This window comes from Leiobunum rupestre, chromosome 7, assembly GCF_980474605.1.
Source record: "Leiobunum rupestre chromosome 7, qqLeiRupe1.1.hap1, whole genome shotgun sequence".
Classification (NCBI taxonomy): Eukaryota; Metazoa; Arthropoda; class Arachnida; order Opiliones; family Sclerosomatidae; genus Leiobunum; species Leiobunum rupestre.
This window is the reverse complement of record NC_143390.1, coordinates 29,774,431-29,796,614: the sequence shown is the minus strand read 5'-3', so window position 1 is coordinate 29,796,614 and position 22,184 is coordinate 29,774,431. Positions and strand designations below refer to the sequence as shown.

General features: G+C 36.9%; 1 protein-coding gene across 7 annotated transcripts; it reads left to right on the top strand.

The window, feature by feature from the left end:
- The first annotated feature begins 972 nt into the window (after window positions 1-972).
- LOC149936008 (uncharacterized) lies at window positions 973-5,167 on the top strand. Of its 7 annotated transcripts, none has more exons than XM_090181168.1 (3): window positions 973-1,064; window positions 3,176-3,824; window positions 4,287-5,167. In XM_090181168.1, the coding sequence occupies exons 2-3, from the start codon at window positions 3,370-3,372 to the stop codon at window positions 4,930-4,932; spliced, it is 1,101 nt and encodes a 366-aa protein (XP_090037294.1). In that variant the 5' UTR covers window positions 973-1,064; window positions 3,176-3,369; the 3' UTR covers window positions 4,933-5,167. The 7 variants fall into 7 exon arrangements, with proteins under 7 accessions (XP_090037294.1, XP_090037293.1, XP_090037297.1 ...); XM_090181167.1 differs by lacking the exon at window positions 973-1,064 and adding an exon at window positions 1,079-1,220; XM_090181171.1 differs by lacking the exon at window positions 973-1,064 and adding an exon at window positions 1,356-1,373.
- Window positions 5,168-22,184: the final 17,017 nt, after the last annotated feature.

The window sequence follows — 22,184 nt, the reverse complement described above, 5'->3', positions numbered from 1 at the left end:
TTGTTTACGTCTAACTCCCCGTGAATATGAAGACGTTTAAAATCGAATTTTTTCCCCCTGCTTTCTCGTCCCTGTATCTACTGTCCTTGGTTAGCCAGCGTGTTTGGTGCCTAGGCAAAGGCTTTTAATGCGCCCATAATGCGTTGCCAGGTTGTTTTTGAGAAAGTCGCTCATAATGCGATGCCAGGTTGTTTTTGAGAAAGTCGCCCAAACTTTATTTCAAAGTAGCCCAATTGGTCGGCCAAATTAAATTCAATCTTTCTTAATTGCGCCATAATGCGTTGCCAGGTCATTTTTGAGAAAGTCGCCCAAACTTTATTTCAAAGTAGCCCAATTGGTCGGCCAAATTAATTTCAGTCTTTCTTAAGTAGCCAAATTGTCACCCAAAATAAAACAATAAACAAATAGTAGAAGCTCACTTAAGCTAATTTTTGAAATCAGACCAATCATTTTATTAAAAAATTTACAAGTTACATTAATTAGTTATACAATGATTGGTTAAATGCATCTAAAAGTTTAGTTGGCGGCACGAATTCCGAACATTTCGGGTTTTAATGTATTTCCTTACCCCTTCAGGCAACGTTGCCAGGTCGTTTTTGAGAAAGTCGCCCAAACTTTATTTCAAAGTAGCTCCATTTGTCGCCCATTTATCTACTGAAGATAAAAGAGACCGAATAGCCCAAGCTTTTTTTTGTCTCCAATCGGTTTGAAAGTAGCCCAATTTGGGCGACTTTTCGCCCAAATGGCAACCCGGCGCCACTACATGATATAAAAGAAATTATTATTATTATAATTGAATTATTAAAATACACAGTATTTGGCGCCACCTTGTTTTTGTAAAAACAACTGAAAAATAGAAACAGCAACGCTAATCAGGTCATCTAACAGTTTTTGGCGCCACTAAAGGTTAGTTTATAATTTTTAAGCCCAAAAGTTATTTCTTACTTTTCAAGCACGGTGAAATAATTTAAGACATAATTTATTTATACATGCTCCTATTAAGATTTGGCGTTTGCCTCGATTGCTCTTTCAAAAAAACAAATGATTTGTTGAATGGGGCAAAGGTGAATGTTTCTACTAATAAGGCGTTTGCATTTTAAGTCGTTGACACTGTTTCTACCCGCCGCCACGTTTTTTTTGGAAGGAGGCTGGTTTGTTATTAGCTGTGGCGTTTTTGAGGAACCTGTTTTTACAATGAGTTGAAATTTGAAGGTTAAGAGGTCAGTTTCTCAGTCGTGAAAATTTCGTAGCTCCTTTTGAGCCTGATAAGCCGTTTTCCCTCAAATTTATACGTTTCATTTTATACTTGTAACGTTATAGAAGACAGTACCCCACCTCCCCTCAACATGATAACGCTTTTTTTCCCGGCATAAGTACGAATAAAAATAGTTGGCCTCTTTTAGGGTAGCCTAAAGATTAAACCGAAACCATTTTTTATCTTCCATTTGTATATTTAAGGGGGAGGGTTAGCGGATAGTTACGTTCAAAGCTCCGGAAAACGTTAATTCTACACTGTTTAACGTTATGTATAATGCGCGGTTAAAGATGGTCGTTTTCTACTGTTTATAAAATAATTTATCTATGCCGCGATTAACTAACAGTTCGCTGGACGTTGTAGTATTTTGGGGGTCTTAAATTATATTAAAGAAGGTAACCGCTAAAGCGGCGCCTTAAAGTGAAAAAATATTAACGCGGTTTTAAATAATAAAAAGGTGGTAATTATTATTCATAAGCAATATATTTTCGCATATTTTGTTGGGGTTTGTTGCGAGGAGGGTCTCGTAAAACGGGAAGGGGTTTACCAGTGAGGGGGACCACAGATGAAGATAAGAACAGGTTTACCCTCCACATTTTTTGCGCGTAACTATCGGATGCAATTATACCACTATTTTTTCTCAACAAGAACCCAACCTACGCGTTATACGTATTAAGTTCTGTACATTTGAGGAAATGAAATGTACATTATTTTCTTCTCGCGAAGTCATTTTGGCCGAATTAATGGGGTGGGGATCTTTTCGGGGTATGGCCTCAAACTAATTTTCTTTTCCACTTATTTCAAGATGAAATATTATAAAGGAAGGGGGGGGGGGGGTATTACAAGTTAAATAAAGATGAGCCGTTTCTCTAATTACGGTTGTAGATAGTTCTTATTCTGATTGTTTTTAAGAGGCCGCTCTTTTTTCAAGTTTGTCATTTAGAGTGTACCATTTCGTCAAATTCTCGGTAAAAATTTGTGGGTAGTAATACGTGATTTTTATATATATTATATTATCGATCTAAAGTTGACTTCGATCGGATTTTTTTTTCCTACCCGCCTCCGCGGACATAACTACGACTGAAAATAATATTGTCACGTATTCTCTCGTTACTTGACTTTGAACCCCAACCATCATCGCATTACCATTAATGTCATTGAGGTATCTTTAATTTTCCACGGCTATTAGATTAAGCGCGGGGCATAATAAAGTACCAAAATGATAGCGTGAGGGGGACCTTGTTCTGTTTTATCCCGTAGCTATTGCGGGTGATAGTAGTTGGTTTAAATCCCCCGTGGAACAACCTGTACCACCCCGGGGCGGAAGAAGGAAACGGATGAAGAGATGGATATGAAAAAAAGGGCAAAACTTCTCCGTTGTACTGGGGATCTGAAGGGGGACGCAATATTTTCTCTTCTCCCGTCTCTTCAAAGGGTATTTTTACTAAAACGGTTTTAGCCGGCGCTATTTTGCTGGATGTACTTACTAGTGACGAGGTTCTTGTTGTGGATGGAGGGGAACTCGTACGTTTCTACTTAAGAGAGCGGGTTTCGCTTTTCCATCCCCTCCTCTGGCTATCGGGTCATCCGGCTCGACTATATACGCAACTCTTTTTTCGTCTTCTCAAAACTTTTAATGCCCCCCTCCCTCTCCCTCGCTTATACTGGGCGAAACCGGCTAATTTTGTTTCTGTTCGATTTGTCGATCGGACGCGTTCGTCTTCAGCTCCGAGTTCCGACAAACGCTTTACTCCTAAGATTAGTTGTTGACCTTAGAGAAAAATGTAAGTGTCTTGTTATTGTTTCAACCGAATGAGAACGGGAAAGAGTTCTGGATGGAGGTTACTCATCGTCAGCAATCCTTCGCGCGGCTGTTTCTGATAACAAAATCGGGTTAACCGTTTATTCATTTCTTTCCAGAAAACGCGTGGCCATTTCATTCGACTGACGGTTTTTGAAGAATCGAGACGGAGATATTATTGTTATATAAAGTCTCTCTTTTTAAAAAAAAACGCCAAGAAGGGGAAAGATGAATCAAACGAAGACGTCAAGACGTCCTTGAAGATATTTTCGCCATTAAAAGAGCCGCTCGCTTTCCAATTCTAATCATAGAAATGGATTACGCGATGGCGTCCAGTAACAGTTTGCATTACGCGATCGCCAGAGCCGATATGGAGACTCTGAAGAGATTGTTGGATTCCGGGGTGAATCCCGACGAGCCCGATTGGAATCGCAAAGGATGGGCCCCTCTGTTGGAAGCCTGTCAACTGGGCAGTATCGCCGCCGTCAGAGTACTACTGGGTAAAGGAGTCAACGTCAACGTCAGTAGCGCCCAAGGCGAGGGACCTCTGCATTTGTCGCTTCGATTGGGACATTACGACATTGTTCGATTACTTTTGGACGATAAGAGTTTGGACCCCAATATTAGGGATAATCTGAGCGGACAATCACCCCTGCATATTTTGGCCAAAGCCTGCGTCGCGGCTTCCGTCGCCCAGGAAAAAATCCTGTTCGCCCTCTTGGAGGATTTGGCCGCTAAGGCCATCGTCGATACCAAGAATCATCAAATGTAAGTGATAAGTCTCATTCGTGGAATTTGTAAACCAATTCCCAAACCTAGGCCTAATGATATAAATCCCATATATATGACTTACGCGGTCAATAGTTGACTAATAATTGGACCCTAGGTTTTCTAAGAAACACGGAAAATTAATTACGTAGTTGTAACAATATCTCCAATATCTATCTATCATTTCATCTCTTCAGTTCCTAGTCTCTCTTGTCAGACCTTATCGTTATTCCGAGACTATTTTGCTAAGTACCCTCAACCTAATTAATTGGTTGATTTACGTATATCCTCGTCGCTGTAGTTTGATCAGATTGTCTAGTAAACGTCAGTTATTAATATGTCAAAGTAACTTTAAATTTATCTAGTATGAAATTTGGAGGCTAGACTTATCAAGTTTCCCTTCCTGTCTATCTTTCGGAATATATTTTGGAAATATTCGCTCTAATTATTTCCCATAAATAGGGAAACTCCCTTGCACCGAGTGTGTCAAGGTCAGAAATCGTGCGTCGAAGCGGCCCAGATTCTGCTGGATGCCGGAGCCAACCTCAACTCGCAGAACGTCTGCGGCTTGACCCCTCTGTTGTGCGCCATCGAGAAGGGCAACGTTCCGGTGGCTAAACTGCTTATCTCGAAAAACAGCGATTTGGATTTGGCGGACCGTTACGGGCAGACCGCTCTGCACTACGCCGCTCGAAAGGGCATGACTGAATTGGTAACGGCGCTATTGGAGAGAAGGCCCAACGTCAACGCCGTCGACTCTTACCTGGACACGCCCTTGCACTTGGCCGCCAGCAAAAACTACCCCATCATCGTCAGGTCTCTAATAACGCATCCGGAAACGGACGCCAATTGCCGGAATGCCCGGGGCAAGACCGCTCTGCATATCGCCATCGAGAACGGTTCGACACGCGTGGTCCGGGCCCTTTTGCAGGCCGGAAAAGGAAACATCCACATCAGAACCAGCGTCGACGAAGAGTGGACGGCTCTGGAAGTGGCCCAGAGAGCCCGAGGACGGGGTTCCATTAATTCCGAAATCATTACCTTGATCGTGGACGCTTTGAGACACCAACGCAAAGAATGGGATCAATTGGACGAAACTGTCATTTGAGAAGGCGTCTGTCATTTCACCTTTTTATTCCATATATTTCAGTATTTATAGCGACGCGAGTGGGTGAACCGGCTCTCTTTATATCTCCTTACAACATTTAGGACCTTATAGTCAATTCGTAAGGCCGCCTATACGTGTACATTTTAGGGTTTAAATCGCGCGGGGTTTCAATTTGGCTATTTCGTTATATTTTGTATAGATGATCGTTACGCCCAATAAATTTATTATAACGTTATGTGATCTATTATTATAAGCGCCTTCGATACCAACCTTGATCTTATGGCGGCCTTTACCGGCTCGGTCCCTAAAGGTATCGCAACTACGGTGCTACCATACTCGTATTTGGCCGAATAAAAAAGTGGGAAGCGTATAATGTAGACCGTTTTCCGAAAATCTTATTTAAATTCAAAGCTTTCCTCTTTCCAAACAATTTCTTTTTTTTGTTGGTTTTCAATATTTATCCGCGACGTTTTCAGTCCCTCGAGGCATCTAGAGTTTTATTTTATTTTTCCCCCTCTAGTTTTCTTTGCCAAAAAATGGCCGGACCCTCCGATCGAAAAAAACACGAAAAAGATCTGCCCCTTTTTCGAAAGCCGCGTTTTTTTTTAAATTATTTTTCGCGATTTCGCCTTGAATTTTAACCCTTTTTTACCATTATTTCAAATCGTACAATCACGTTTTAATTATATTCAAATTAGGGTTATTTATTTTCTTCAATCCTAGAGACACGGTATATATTTTTACGTAGGCAAGACTCGTATTTTTCGAAGAATATTTTGGAATCAAAATTAGGCAGCTGGGTTCTCTTCACGCGTGTCCGTACAAAAGCGGAAAACGCAAAATCTTATTTTCTTTTGTTTGGAAAGCGTGATTTCGCCGTACGCTTTGAAAATTGTTTTCAGTTATTATTGGCCCGCTAAGTACGAACAAATTAGTCACGACTCGCCAAAGACTCCGACTTCGAAGATTCAATATTAGCATTTGTTCAACCTTTTTCTCTCCTTTTTTTTCAAGGGTAGGCACCCTACCCCGTTAATACCCGCCAAATATTTAAAGCTTAGTGAAAGTTTAGGTCGGCAAACAGCTGTTAAGCCATTCTTCAAATGTGGGCGAGCCGTGATTCCGCGCTGATAGGAAAAAAGAATCTTAGCCGGAAATACGTTCTGATAAAAACTGGGATGGAATTAATTAAAAAGGAAAGTACGCCTACGGGTACTTGCTGGGCTTGGACCCACGATCTCGCTTAAAACCCAGTTTAGGTCGGTTTGAATGCCAGTTTGACCGCCGACGTTAAATCTTGGTTCACACCTAGGAGCAACAAAACAAGGAGAACGCAGCTAGCCTTTAAACACGCTAACGAAGGGTTGTGTACGAATTTCATTGGACGAGCGTCACGAGCCTTTACGCTGAACGTTTTACGGGCGGGGGGAAAGACAATTTCCGACGGCAGCAGGCGCTAAACCGTCTAGCCAATGAAAAATGTACACAAGAAAATCCACGACTTTTGACGGGTTGCGTTCTCCTTGTGTGGGGTGTTGTGTTTGTTGCTCCTAGGTTCACACGTGCGAAATCGCTTCACCCGGTTCGTTATAGCCAAGGCTTAACGTCATTTCAAATGATGACCAGAATTTTGAAAATACTAAAATGTATCCCAAAACAATTTGTTAATTATGTTTACTCGGGACTATTTTTAGCCACGCCCACTCCCAAAACTCAGCGGAAAACATGACAAATATTTTCTAGTTTCGTAGACTAGCACGGGAAAAAAATTAAATAAAAAAACAATTACAAATTTTTTAATTCGATTTGATTCACAAAAAGATAGGGCTATATGACAAAAAAAAAGCTAGATATTGTTTTCGGAAATATTGGTTTTAAAACAAAATCAAGGTAAAAAATCCCACAAAATCAATGATTTTCGCTTAAAAATCCCTTTATCCGACACAGCCTAAAAAATCGCTAAAAATCCCACAAAACCACACATTGGCAACACTGCCGTAGTGCTTGCACCCCTTACTGAGAGAAAGGCTGTAAAGATTACACGAGGAAAAGCGAAGGGGCGTGGTTTTTCTGCCGGAAATCACGAAACTACCCGCGTATTTCGTTCACGATAACTCAAAATAACGGTCGAAAAAGCCGCCGATCAGTTTAGTAAAATATTGCGGCGGCGCAAACGTCCGCCATTTTCCGTGTGGAGGAACACGGCTGCCAGGCAAACAAAATACAAAGCCGGCCAAAACAAATCAGAAATCGAGTAATATTTCTGTGATATTCCGAATTACCCCCCCCCCCTCACCTACTAAAAATACTCCGCATTGATTTTGCATTTAAATATAGATACCCTTATTTTCTTTAAAATGTTTCTCTATCCCCAGTACACGAAAAAGCCTTCTGTTGCGTCTCCGAAGGGGGCGGGAAAGGTATTTGGCTAAATTGGATATAACGTATAATCCTGGCAACCTCTTACAATCCTTTATCTATAGTGGAAGGCGAAAGATACTTGGCCTTCATTCGGCCGTTGTTAACGCTGCCGAGTCTAGTCGCCTCCAACAATACGCGCGTCTCATCGCAACCAAGCGTAATAAAAAGTTTTCTTGCCAGAAATATTTTTTCTCCCCCCTCCCACGTCCTACCATTCCCCCGCGTAATTTTTTTTTGGCGAAACTGGAAATAAAACGAAATCTTCTAGTTTTTCTCCGTGTATGCAAATAGGGTTTTATCTCATTTTTTTTTGTTATTTGGAGGTCCCGAGCTATAGGAGATGAATTTTTATCGCTCGACTTGTTGCGATTTCTAGGATAATAATTGCAATTACCCGTTACGATTCGAATCGATTTTAAGACGAGCGAGATTCGGGATTTCGCAATCCAATTTATAACGAGTCGCTATATTACCAGGGAGGTTCAGTAAATTCCGGTAATGGGTATAATTTAACGGCATTGCCAAGTTATCTTGGCGAAACGTATGGAAGTAAAAAGTATCGTGTGAGTCTAGACGTTTCGACCTGACCTTCACGTCGGGTCACTGAGGGTGTTTAACCTCTCTTATTTGCTCAATCGCTTTCCATCGGGCTTAGAAGAATAATGGATAATTTTAGGCGTTAATTCGGATAGATTCGAATTAATTTTATACTTAGCGACAGGAAATTAAAAGGCCACACCGGCGTTTGAAAAAATTCGGCCACGTGGGAGCACATACGACCAATCATATTCTGGAGACAAGCGCGGGAAACTGGCTGAATTCAAACGCCGGTGTGTCCTTTTAGTAAGTCACGGCCAACTTTGATCTCTCACGCCACAGCGGCCAACCCATTCGTCGAAATTCCGTGAGCAAGGATTTTTCCCCTATAAACTGTACTACAACCTGTACAACCTGTAGAAGTTCAGCGCCACGCTCGTTTTTATTTTGGCTTCAATGCTAAAACTATTCTAAAAGTAATATTCCGCTAGGGGCGCTCAAACCATACAGATATCTTTTAAATAGGTTAACATAGAAAGTTCAACAAATGGGTTGGCCGCTGTAGCGCGAACAGCGCGTGATCAAAGTTGGCCGTGAGTAAGTGTAGGGAGCTGTTGACTCGCGTGGCGTGGAGGGCTGTCACCACCCTCCTACGCGTGGTAACCCGGCCACCTGGATTAATGGCTTTAAAAGTCGCTTGATGACTTAGGCCTAAGGTGGTGCCTTGGGTATTAGTTTAGCTGATTTTAAATTTAGCTCTCAATCAAGTGATGTATAAAATTGTGACTGCTGTTAGAGTAAAAAATATTTTGATTAGAATCGGGTATTTCTATCGACAAGAAATAAGTTGTAAGTCGGAAAATTTCCCAGAAAATTACCGAAGCCTTTTTTCCCGAAAACTTTTCCTTATTTTCCCTAAAAAAAAAGGGTTTTAATTCCAGGATTAGTCTAATATTGTTCACAAATTTAAATTTCGCGGCATTTCCGCCTTATTTTGTCGAATCCAAAAGCAAAACTAAACCTCAAAACTAATCTGGAATTAAAACCCTTAAAAATTAATATATGTTTCAATTTTTCATTTTTCTAATTTGCGAAACATTTTCCGGAAAATTTCCGGAATTTTTTCTGCATTTAATTTTTCCGGAAAACTAACAACTTTAAGAAATATAATGCATTTTCGGATTTTGGAGGATTTTCAAATTGAAAATTTGCTCGCCTATTTTTGGGCCAATAAAGGAAGAACAATTGTCAGGAGATAGTACTGGAGCGTTTACACTGCGCAATTTTGGTCGTGCAACTGCTCGGTGAAATTTTGTATGGGAAGTTTCCAAAAGTAGGGTCTTAAAGGGACGTTCAGACTATGCAACGTTTAATTAGTTTGGACACCAAATTTCTCCAACTAATTGTCAGTGAATTATGAAGTGTGAACAGCAAACAGGCAAATGTTTTCGGGTAAGTGAACGATTTTTGGGATATACAACTATTTGAAATTCAACCAATGAAATTGAAGTACTCCCTTACGTCACTAACGGGGGAACTTTGAAACCTTTTTAGCAGTCGTCTGCTTACTATCTAACATTGCTATTATCGAAAAAGCATACATAAATACAGTGGCGTAGCTAGACCTTTTGCAACCCTCTTAATATACACCAGATTTAAGTCTATGTATCCCCTATCTATTTCCAGGGATAGCTGCCGCTCCCTGCGCCCCCCATGCTACGCTACTGCATAAATAATTTTAATTTAATTAATTTCTAAGTTTCATACAGAACACAGTAGGTGGTTTTTTTCGCCTGTCCCAGGACAAAAAGTGTAAACTTTTTACCCTAAAACGTTTTATTCGCCTGTTCTCGGGGTAAGATTTACCCTGTCCCGAATTTTGTTCGCTTGTTCCAGAGCTCATATGTTACACTTTTTACTCCTCCTCGAGAGGAGGTGTAGAGGGAGTAGAAAATTTGTCTGCTTTAATTTCGTTTCACGAAAACATGACGGGATTTGAACCTCTTCACGTGTGGCAAGATTTTAATAACGAAAATCTAATATTAAATGCTATTTAATTACTTTAAAAGTTGCTTGATGACTTAGGCCTAAGGTGGTGCCTTGGGTAAAAATGAGTCATATATTGATGACCTCACCACCGGTCGCCATCTTAAAAACAAAACAAATAAATAACCTTTAACTACTCCCTTCTTACTCCAACTCGTTTTTTTCGTCAAGATAGAATTGGAGTAAAATGACGTCATAGGGCTACACTTTTTAACCTGCTCAAAAAACCCAGAACAGGCGAATAAAAACCACCTAGTAGAACAGAAAAAATAGCCGACGAAAATAAAAGGCTTGACCAAGGAAGTAATAACAGACGATAACAAAAAATACCGATAATCCCATTGGTGGAACCCAAATCGTTAGCCCTAGTGTTATGTGGACAATTGTCGTATTATGGCAACCAACAAAAATTGGATATGAACCCATTTTTGTGGAAAAGTGTGAACCAAACTCAACCAATTAATTGGTACAACTAATTTGACACTAATATAATTGCATAGTCTGATCGGTAAATCACATACTCGAATAAACCCCAATTATTAGTCAAGGTTTTCTTAACTGATCGTAAAAATATCTAAGATCGATTAACCGAAAGTTTCCGTTAAAAACGCAATTACTGGAGTAAAGAAAATTTATCTATATTCGAGTACTCGATAACCCAACTCGACGAAAATATTATCAGACTTGACTACTCGACAAATAAATTTTCGATACTCGATCAGCTAAAACCACTATAAAAACGATCCAGGGCGAATATCCCAGAAACCGTTTTCTCTAAGAATTTAAAATTTTTATGTTACGTAGCTCGCGCAGGGGGCCAAAGAAAAATGATAACCTCGATGACCTTGAACCATGTCATCAAGGTCATCTCAAAACTATCTCGAGAACCGTAAGTGTTAGAAAGTTGGTTCCAATTAGAAAAGTGTTCCCCGTCACGTTTTATGCCAACATAGCGTGAACATGATCGGATTCGACCAATAGTAAGTCGAGAAACGTTTTACCAAAATCACAAAGGTCCTAAAAGGGAAAATTGCAAGACAGCGCTAATAACTCCAAAACAAGTCGTGCTACATTATCGAAATTTGCTAGACAATCGCATCATGGTAGGAGATTTTAATATTCAGAAAATTGTATGACCTTGAACCATGTTTTCAAGGTCATAAAAAATTATCTCGAGAACCATAAGGTTTAGAGCAAAAATTACAATTAGAAATTATAATTTCAAAACTTATTTCAAGTTGGTAATAAGTAAAATGTGACGAAGAACAACTTTCAAATTGTAATTTTGGTTCTAAGATTAATGGCTCTCGAGATAATTTTGGTATGACCTTGAAAACATGGTTCAAGGGTCATATAATTTTCCGAATATTAAAATTTCCTACCATGATGCGATTGTTTAGCAAATTTCGATAATGTAGCACGACTTGTTTTGGAGTTATTAGCTACGTAACATAAAATTTTTAAATTCCTAGAGAAAACGGTTTCTGAGATATTCGCCCTGGATCGTTTTTTAGTGGACACCCTGTATATAGCTAAGATAACCTACGTGAAGATAGTATATTTAAAAATATAGTAAATCTATAACTGATATATTTACAAAATCGATAGTATATTTCAAAATATAGTAAATCCATAACTAAAATATTTACAAAATCGATAGTATATTTCAAAATATAGTAAATCCATAACTGAAATATTTACAAAATCGATAGTATATTTCTAAATATAGTAAATCCATAACTGAAATATATACAAAATCGATAGTATATTTCTAAATATAGTAAATCCATAACTGAAATATATACAAAATCGATAGTATATTTCAAAATATAGTAAATCCATAACTGAAATATTTACAAAATCGATAGTATATTTCAAAATATAATAAATCCATAACTGAAATATTTACAAAATCGATAGTATATTACAAAATATAGTAAATCCATAACTGAAATATTTACAAAATCCATGAGATATAGTGAATTAACTATTTATAATGGTTTGTATAAAACTATAAACGTAAAATGAGTAAGAGTTTGATCAAAAATCCACTATTTGTCCAGACAACTAGGTTGGCAGGTTAGGCAGAGAATCCTTTTTGGAGCCCACTGGTTCATGAAAAATCGAGCCTCTCTATACCCAAAAGTAAATAACAAGTAGTATTTTATAGAATGGTCTATTGCCGCACCCGGTAGATGAATTGAGTCCACTTTATCCTTATTTGGCCAAAAATCTGGCAACCCTGTAAATTTTTATCGTGGAGTACAGGGGGGTCTAATCAGTCGATGTAAAACAAATTGGCGAAAATGAGGGTTAATATAGGAACTCTATCAGTCTTTGTTGTGGAATCCATTTTAAAGTCGCAATAGTTAGATTTGGCTTCCTCCAATGCGATTATTCGTATTTTCTATTGCCTTCTGCTATAATAATAATAATAATAATAATAATAATACTAATCAGCTAGGCTAATACGCAAGGCACCACCTTAGGCCCAAGTCATCGAGCGACTTTTAAAGCCAATGTTCCCTATATGAAATTTATAAAATTATTTATCTATGCTATTTCGATAGTAGCACTATTTGATAGTAAGCAGACGACGGGTTAAATGTTTCAAGGTTCCCGCGTCAGTGACGTCACGGAATAGCTAAATATCATCAGTTGAATTTCAAATTGTTTTATATCAAACAAATTGTACACCCAAAAATCGATCACCTAACCGAAATATGTTGGGTGTTGGTCAGTTTGCTGTGCACACTGCTTAATTATCACCAATTAGTTGGACACTTTTGGTGGTCACACTAATTGGTTTTTTAAAGTGGTATAGTCTGAACGGCCCTTAAGTTTTCGTTTCATTTTCCCTCTATCTAAAAGCTAGGAGCAACAAACACAAGGAGAACGCAGCTCGAGGGGCAGGTAACTTCCTTGATTAACGACGCACCCCTCGAAAGATTAAATCCGATTTAATCGTAATTACTTTGATTTAATTAAATTTAATCACGATTATGTTGATAAAATCACGTTTAATCAATAATTATAATGTTTGAATTTGATTTAATCATGATTAAATGATTGAATCTTATTACAATGATTAAATCTTGATTGAAACGTTTAAATCGCGATTAGTATGATTAAATCGCGATTAGTATGATTAAATCGCGATTAGTATGATTAAATCGCGATTAGAAATTAGAACGATAATCAGAATGATTATATTGGTGATTGGAATGATTAGAACGAGCTGATTAGAATAATTTAATATGTGATTCGAATTATTATTTCGTATTTACCACGCTCGATAAAATCTCGATTCGACCGATTTTATTGATTAAATCGTGATTAAAATTATTAAATACATTTAAAATGTTTAAATCTGATTAAAATGATTAAATCCCGATTAAAAAGATAAGGTCATGATTAGAATAATTAAATATCGTTTAAATCGTGATTAGAGTGATTAAATCGTGATTATATTTTCTAATCTTGATTATATTTTCTAATCTTGATTATATTTTCTAATCTTGATTATATTTTTTAATCTTGATTATCCTGATTGAATCACGATTACCCTGATTTAATCATTTTACTATGATTAAGACGCAAACAAAATGGAAGTGACCTGCCCCTCGACGCAGCTAGGCTTTAAACACGCTAACGCAGTGTTGTGTACAAATTTCATTGGACGAGCCTTTAAGCTGAACAATTTCCGAATTTTCCCCTTCCGACGGCAGCAGGCACGAAAGCGTCTAACAAATGACCAATGAAAACTGTACACAAGGAAATGCACGACTTTTAACGGGTTACGTTCTCCTTGTTTGTTGCTCCTAGATCTAAAAGAGAGAAGTTACCACACAGTTACAGTTGTAAAGCTGACTTATTTTTCAAATTTCTAAACACGCTCTCGAAAACGTGACGTAACGGTTTGTTTACATCGACACCCGGAGATCCAGGGTACGTTCAGTAACGAAAATCCTTGGAAATCGGTGTTAGTGTTGCCGCTAGCTATTTTCTAAATGTACCTTTGAAGAATATGGAAAATAACTTTTTGTACTTTTGCTTTAAAAAAGCAGAGCGCCACCTATTTATGTATATTTTTAAAACGAACAAGTTTCAATAGATGGCGCTTAAGTTTATTTTCCGCAGAATTGTTACATTTTTAAAATGAAATAGGGAACAAATATATTTTGGAAACATAATAATAATACAGTTTATTGAACAGAAAAAGAAAGTTTACACTTATTGCGCCCTGCTTTAGTAAGGAATGGAGATAATATTAAATACCATAAAAGTTACACAAAAATAAGAATGAAATAACAGCAATGACAAAGGAATGGCGATGGATATGGCATAAGATTTCTTTCGCCAATTACAGGCACGAAAACTCCCCATAAAATTCCCCTATTAAAATAAACAATTGGTTGTATTTCACAATTTTTACAAAATATTTAAATGTGAAAGTTAATTTAAAATTAATTATCCATTTTCCATTATTTCGGTAATGGTTTGAGGGACAGCTTACTCCCAATAAATGTGCCCAAAAGCCCAATATTGAAACAGCTCTGGCGAGGGTACGATATCACCTATGAATTGCTGTATTATTTTCATTTCTATCCTTAACGGTGCCAGGGATAGCAGCTAGATGGGCTCAAAATGCCGTGTTATCAAAAATGTTGATTATAACCAACATCAACTTTCTTACTTTGAAGAATTAAAGTGGATCGAATATAGAATGGTTTATTTAAACAAGTTAACACAGATTTCCAAGCTTTATGAAATAACTTCCCATGACGTTTTCGCCTTCTAGCCTTTCTTACGTTGTTACGGATTATCAAGTTTTCACAATCCCCTGCGCTAAGGATATTGAGACCTCCCATTAGCCATGTAATCATCCCTATTTTGGCACCCCATAGTGCCCAATAGTTGGACCCGTAGAGCCCAAATCTATACAGCGACAGTGACGGCTAGCTGCTTTAGTCTCGTGGTATTAATTGTAGATATTTCAGTTAAAGATTTCAAGGTAGGAGATAAAAAAGTTGATTTCAATAACACTGAATTATTAATATTTAATGGTACTAATTCAAAAATCACAACAATTCGTACGCCGATTGTTAGGTCCCTCGAATCGACTTAAATCCTACTTAAAAATTCTTAATGGGCTACAGATGGAATATTATTTTCTGTTGATTGACCTTATAAATATGTCTGTTGGAAAGTTTTGTAGAATTTATCGGTGGCATCGACATTGGCCACATTGTAAACATTTAATTGTTCTATTATTTTTACAGTCGGTTAAAGAATTCACGGTCGGCCAAAATAAAAAGATCAGTATTATCAGATACAGTTTATTTTGTTTGAAATACACTAAAAATGGCGAAACCAATTTTTAATATCATTTTAAATATCATTTTAAGTATCATTTTAAATATCATTTTAAATATCATTTTAAATATCATTTTAAGTATCATTTTAAATATCATTTTAAATATCATTTTAAATATCATTTTAAGTATCATTTTAAATATCATTTTAAATATCATTTTAAATATCATTTTAAATATCATTTTAAATATCATTTTAAGTATCATTTTAAATATCATTTTAAATATCATTTTAAATATCATTTTAAATATCATTTTATTAAATATCAGATATTTCAGTTTCTTTATTTTAATGAACATTATTTCTTATGGTGACGTAATTAATGTTATTTACAGGTATAACTCATCTAGGATATTTTGCAGTAGGTGTACCATTCGCCTATGCACTAGAATTTACTACTAACTCGAAATTGGCGTTTACTAGGTTTCGCTATGAGACAGCCAAAATTTAGAGAGGTAATTCATGTTTTGCTTTAAAAAAATTCCAATCAGTTGCACGAAACCAACAAGTCAACAACGCGTAACCTCCAATCGAACAGTAGACAGATATAATTTCAAAAATAACGAAGCATGATTTTTTATGGAAATATTATCATATACTAGTTTTTTTCCCTCGCTTGCAGTGTGTATAGAAAATTGTGCTTTTAAAGATATTTGGCAAATATTCTCGGACGAGTTGCTTGACAAATGTTTGAATGCGTTCTCAAGAAAGTTTGCAGATTTTAAATTTGTTAACAAAATATCAATACCTTTTAAAGAGGAGTACTTGAATATGGATGTTGGTAGCTCTACATTACACCAGAAGTATGTAAGCTTTATCTTACGAGATAAGAGTACCCATATCCCTATACTGGTAATGTTATTAATTTGAAACATATATCTTCGTAGGCTCCCTCTGATTTTACAAACACAATTCGGTAAAAACTAAGGAGACCTACATTTTTCAGTTTTCAGGGTGACCACACTTCCTATATTTTATAATTTTTCATTTATTTCTATTATCTTCCTATAATTTGAAAATTTTCCTATATATTCCTATTTTTCGATATTTTTTTTGTACTTCGCGCTTTGCTTTTAATATAGTTTTATATATAGTTCGATAGACGGCGCTCAAATAGAGTCAGCCTTTTACTAAAAAACTAATTTTATTGGCTTTAACGGCTGACTTAGAGCTCGGCGTTTGGATAAGAATTAATCACTTTATTTATTTTTATCCAAAACACACATTAACCACAAATTATCCGAAAAAACCTATTATTTTTACATGTTAAATTGCTTTTTAGTCTGGATAATATCCACGAATAAACAGTTAATTGTAATTTTTATGGTTAATCGAAATTTTAGCGGTTAATTTATCTGTTTCGCCGAGCTCTAGGCTGACTAGTGGTTTGAAATGAAAATCTAATATTACTTTAATACATATATTTAGTAAGAAAGTTAGTGATGTTTTCGTATTAAATGTGATTTTAATATTAACCAAAATTCCTTTAAAAGCATAAGTTTTATCTTTATTAAAATTATTCCTATAATTTCCTATAAATTCACTTGGGCGTTCCTATAATTGGCTATATTTACCTGAAAATTACTCCTATAATTTCCTATAAATTCACTTGGGCGTTCCTATAATTGGCTATATTTACCTGAAAATTACTCCTATAATTTCCTATAAAATTACTCTATATTTCCTATTTTTCCTATAAAATAATTAAGGGTTTCCTGTAGTCAGCCTGAGTTTTATAATTATGTCAAAATACGCGAAAAGGTAGAAACATCCATAATAAAAAGGGGGCAAAAAAGCTAAACCCTAAATTTAAAGCAATGATAAAACTTACAAGGTACATTTTTTAGACGCTTTAGCGCCTGCTGCCGTCGGAAGGGGAAAATTCGGAAATTGTCTTCCCCCTTTCCGTAAAACGTTCAGCGTAAAGGCTCGTCCAATGAAATTTGTACACAACACTGCGTTAGCGTGTTTAAAGGCTAGCTGCGTTCTCTTTGTGTTTGTTGCTCCTAGGTTAAAGTTAATAAAAACCACCATAGATGGACTATAATGCAGTTAAAATTCGGGAAAAGGTAGAAACAAGGCCCGGGCAAAAAAGCTAAACCCTAACCAATTTAAAGTAATGATAAAACATACGAAATACTCGGACCAATAGTTAGACTGGTTTCGCCCTAGTTGGAGCTGGAAGCTCTGGCTATTTTAATTTGTTTTTGTCTCGAAGATCTATTAGGTCCTAGTTTCACGTTTATTTATTCTCGAAGACCTATTGGTCCGAGTATTTCGTAAGTTTTATCATTACTTGTTTGTGAGGGTTTAGCTTTTTCGCCCTGGCCTTGTTATTATCGACGTTTCTACCTTTTCGCGTATTTAAACTGCATTATAGGCCATTGCTGGTTTTTATTAACTGAGTTTTATAACCTTGGTGGATACTTCTTTAGTAAGAGATTAATTGTATACTTTTGGTTAGACTAAAAACTTCAAATACTAAACTGCTTCATTTTCTTTGACGATCTGAAGGGGATTCGTAACCCCCGCTAAATACTGATCATACGTATGTACAATTTTATCTATTTTTCAGAATCGAGTTAATTATTAAAGGTAACATTTATAGAGTTTTCGGGTAGATGTAACGCATAGAATTAAAATTGTTAGTGCGCTTTGCAACCGCAGTGTTTGATGTACAATAATTCAGAGTTGATATATTTGATTGAAGTAGTGTATATATACATGTCCTGGCAGCTAGGAGCAACAAACACAGCACCCCACCCAAGGAGAACACAGCCCGTCAGAAGTCGTGCAATGTGTTTATTTTTCATTGGTTAGACGCTTTAGCGCCTGCTGCCGTCGGAAGGGGAAAATTCGGAAATTGTCTTTTACCCCGCCCGTAAAACGTTCATCGTAAAAGTTCGTCAAATGAAATTTGTACACAGCACTGCGTTAGCGTGTTTAAAGGCTAGCTGCGTTCTCCTTGTGTTTGTTGCTCCTAGCTGGCATGTAACATGGTTACAATAATAGCGTGAAACTTAAAATAAATGTTAAAATTGTATTTTCCCGTGAACCTAATCTATGATTGGAGGGCATTTGGTTTTTTATTAAGTATGTAGGCTTTGGTTGGCAATCATTTTGATTTTATTTTACTACTTACCTAGTTTAGGGCTGGCAGCCATTTTGTTTTCTAACGTGTTTAGTCCTCTAGAGGGCATTTGGTTTTTTTCTGGGGTATCTAGGCTTTAGTTGGCAGCCATTGATTTTTTCATACTTTCCTTAATAAGGTTTGACAGTTCTTTTATTGACTATGCGATAAATAAGCTTGAAACTAAATGAAAAATTGGTTTTTAGCATTATTTTTACCTCTCCGAGGTGACTTTGTACCCTAGGAGTGGTTATACAACCACCGTGTCTGTCTGTCTGTCAGGCCTGCGAACGCGTTCGCATTTTCGGGGCAAAGGGTAATCACTGCGTACCCAGTTTCTTAGAATCAGGGAAAAGGTTTTTCCAAAAGCGCCCTCTTTTTGTCATTGGGTGTAGTATAATTTCTTAATCGGCCGGGATTCGAACCCGAGCCCTCTTGCACGACAGGTGAGCGTTCCACCGCAGAACCACGGATACAGTCTTCCGAGGAGAGGTATATTTTGGCTTGCCAACTTGTTTATGAACACCATGACAATTATTTGAACACAATAACGAGCACCAAAATCAAAACTTGATATTAAAATTAAAATTAGTGTTACTAAATGTGTAACGACATTAAAAATTAATCTTTATTATTGAATGATGCAATACGGTAATTTCCAAATGCTAGTGTTTCAATTCCATCTATAACATATCTCTTACTATATCAAAAGGGCCTAACACGATTTTACTAGTATTTGTCGCATATAGCTGAATGTTTTTGTGCTTCTATTTTGTTTGCGTTCGCTAACGTTATGCGTTGCGTAAATAAACATTATCGGTAGGAGTTGTGTTTTTTTTTAATGTTTCTTGACAAAATGTATATTAACAACTTTAGAAGTATTCTTATCTCCATCCTCACTCTGTAGCGAATACATTTTTGGTTTTAGACCAAAGAAAGAGAGGCCAAGTCTGCCACATAATTCACCTTTCATAAATCCGAGTTGAATTTTGTTATTTTCACTAAATAGTATATGATCTTTAGGATAGTCTGAAAAGTCATAAACATGAGTAACTGTTGACGTTGCCATTTCGAACTTGTAAATATCGTCCATCTCAATCAGATAACAAAGTGAGTCAGTGTCTGTGAAACACAGCTTTGCTTTTGATCCATAGCGTTTCATATGGTGGGGTGGCGGAGTGGTTAGCACTTTCGCCTCGCAGCAATAGGAGCCGGGCTCGATCCCAACTTGTGGCACTGGGTGAAAACTCGGAACAACTCCTTCCGCGTTGAGTTTGCAAGTTCTTTCCCCACTGGTCTAAGGGGTTTTCCCCCGAGCTCTTCGGTTTCCCCTTCCATAAAAACTTGTTGAGGTTAACGGTAATAGTTAGTGTAGGGAGCTGTTGGCTCGCGTGGCATGCAGGGCTTGCCACCAACCTCATACGCATTGTAACCCAGCCACCTGAATTAAAGGTTTCAAAATTCGCTTGATGACTTAGGTGCCTTGGGTATTAGCCTAGCTGATTGTTATTATCTCATTATAATGAAATTCATACACGCAGGTTTTTCTGACATCAAGGATACTAAATCCAACATATATATTTGCCGATTAAGTAGAATCCTAATTCAAAGTAACTTGAAATAGTACAAAAAATTCTTATCAAAATAAATTATTTCATTACTTTTTCTTAGCCATTTCTATTCCTACGAGATTTTCATTAAAAATTCTAGCTCTTGTGAACCGAGGTGATGCGCTTGTTTTCTATTATGAACTAGTCGTATGTCTCGGCGATTGCGAAGATTTTCCATGGTTTTTCCTACAAATAAATGTTTTCTTTAAGAATTAAAGGTATTTATATATATTTATTTTTAATAAAAATCAACTTACCAAAGAAAGCGTTGTTCATAAGTGTGAAAAATGACCCATCTTTTGCTTCTTTTCGACGCTGAGTGTTGAATTCTATATACTTCTTAACCCATGGGCTTTGATGGAATTTTAAATCTCTGTGTATTTTAGTAAGGTGAAGACCAAGCAACAAGTTTAAGTTTAAATTATTCTTTTAAAAATTATTCCTTGGGAGGGAGTGACGATTCTTCATACCTGTCGAATCCATCCATGTACTCATATGGGAAAACACCCTTTCTGGTCTAACTTTCGGCATTATCCTCCATAAGCAACGGAAAAGCGTTTAAACCTTGAACTCGGAGATAAGCAACCAAGGAGTCTAAGGACGCATTTAGAAACTGTAGCGAGTTCAAAAATCGCAACCTTCCTAATGTAAACGTTAAATATTTTTCCATGTTGTGTGGTATGCTAGTAATTCGACGGTTTTTGAAGCATCCAAGACTCTCCATTATTATATGCAAATAATAATTCCGAAAGTTATGTTTCACAACCGGAATGTGGAAGAGAGATTTTCTGTTGATGTTATGAGAATTATGAGCAGCTTCTAAAAAGAGTTCGGTACGATGTTCGTGGTCTCCAAACTTCCTGTCGCTATCCACAAACTTCCACCGATAGATTCATGGGAATGTTAATATTCATTCTCTTCATTAGTTCACTATCTTATTATTATTTCCATTGTATACCACTGGCTGCTTAATCAATTTTCCCTCGGGACCAGCTATTGCGTTCGCAAAACCGGATGGACGATGCTTCCCAACATTGGTGGTACTTGACTTTGTTGGATCTGGCTTAGGCATCTCAATTTTCTCAATAAAACATTCAAAGTCGGCATATATGGCAAAATCAACTCTCGTTTACATAACATGCTTGTTAAATGTTAGCCATTTTTCATTCTCATAATGCAATGCAACCCTCATAGGACCATAAGCTAGGTAATATTTGATATGCTCTTTCAATATTCCTTCACTTGAAAGTCTTTGTAGACAGTAATGACAGTAGAAACAAGCGTTCTTTTTTGAGAAAATAGTAGCTGGTTTAAGTTCTTCACCAACACAAAGTGCTTTTTGTGTTCATCTTCTACCATATACAAATTAGCCCTTCTAACTTCTTCGCATATATTTTCGCTAACATAAAGTGGATATATTTCATCCCCATATCCAAAAATGTTGACTGACAGATTGTTCTGTTTCTCAAACTTTCCAACTAGTTTTCCCACTAAATGGGCATTTTTTTTTACTGGATGTAAAGCTGCAAAAATAGACCACACGAAGCCCTCATTTTGAATATTTATTAGCACAACTCTTAAGGCAGGGGAATGAAGCTGGAACATTTAAAGATATTTTTTTATCTGAAATATGAACTCATATTAAAAAAGGTTCTTATAATTTAGTGGTAAATAGGGAACCAAGGTTAATTTACCATACCAAAGTTCTTCAAGGGTACATCCGCTGCCTTCTTTCTCATAATCCTGCATTTATTTTTCTATTTTCGCGAAGGCTTCGGGCATCTGAGTGTCTAGTATATCTTCCCGGAGAGTGGTGAAAGGTGTGCTATGGAAATATGGCGAAGTTGCTACAAGAACTCCTCTCTCGGTGTAAACCGTTGTCTTGGAGTATCATCCTTGGAGGCTTATATACCATTTTAAACCACGCCATGTTTCCAATTGTTTTAAAAGGATATCTCTATAACTCGTGCATTGAGTGGAACTGTGACAAAATTTAAAATATTTCCAAGTGGTGACGATGAATTGAAGAAGATTAATACCTTCTCCTCTCAGGCTTCCGCTAGATTTAGAGTTATCCTTTTGAAACAATTGTAAACATGGCGTGGTTTAAAATGGTATATAAGCCTCCAAGG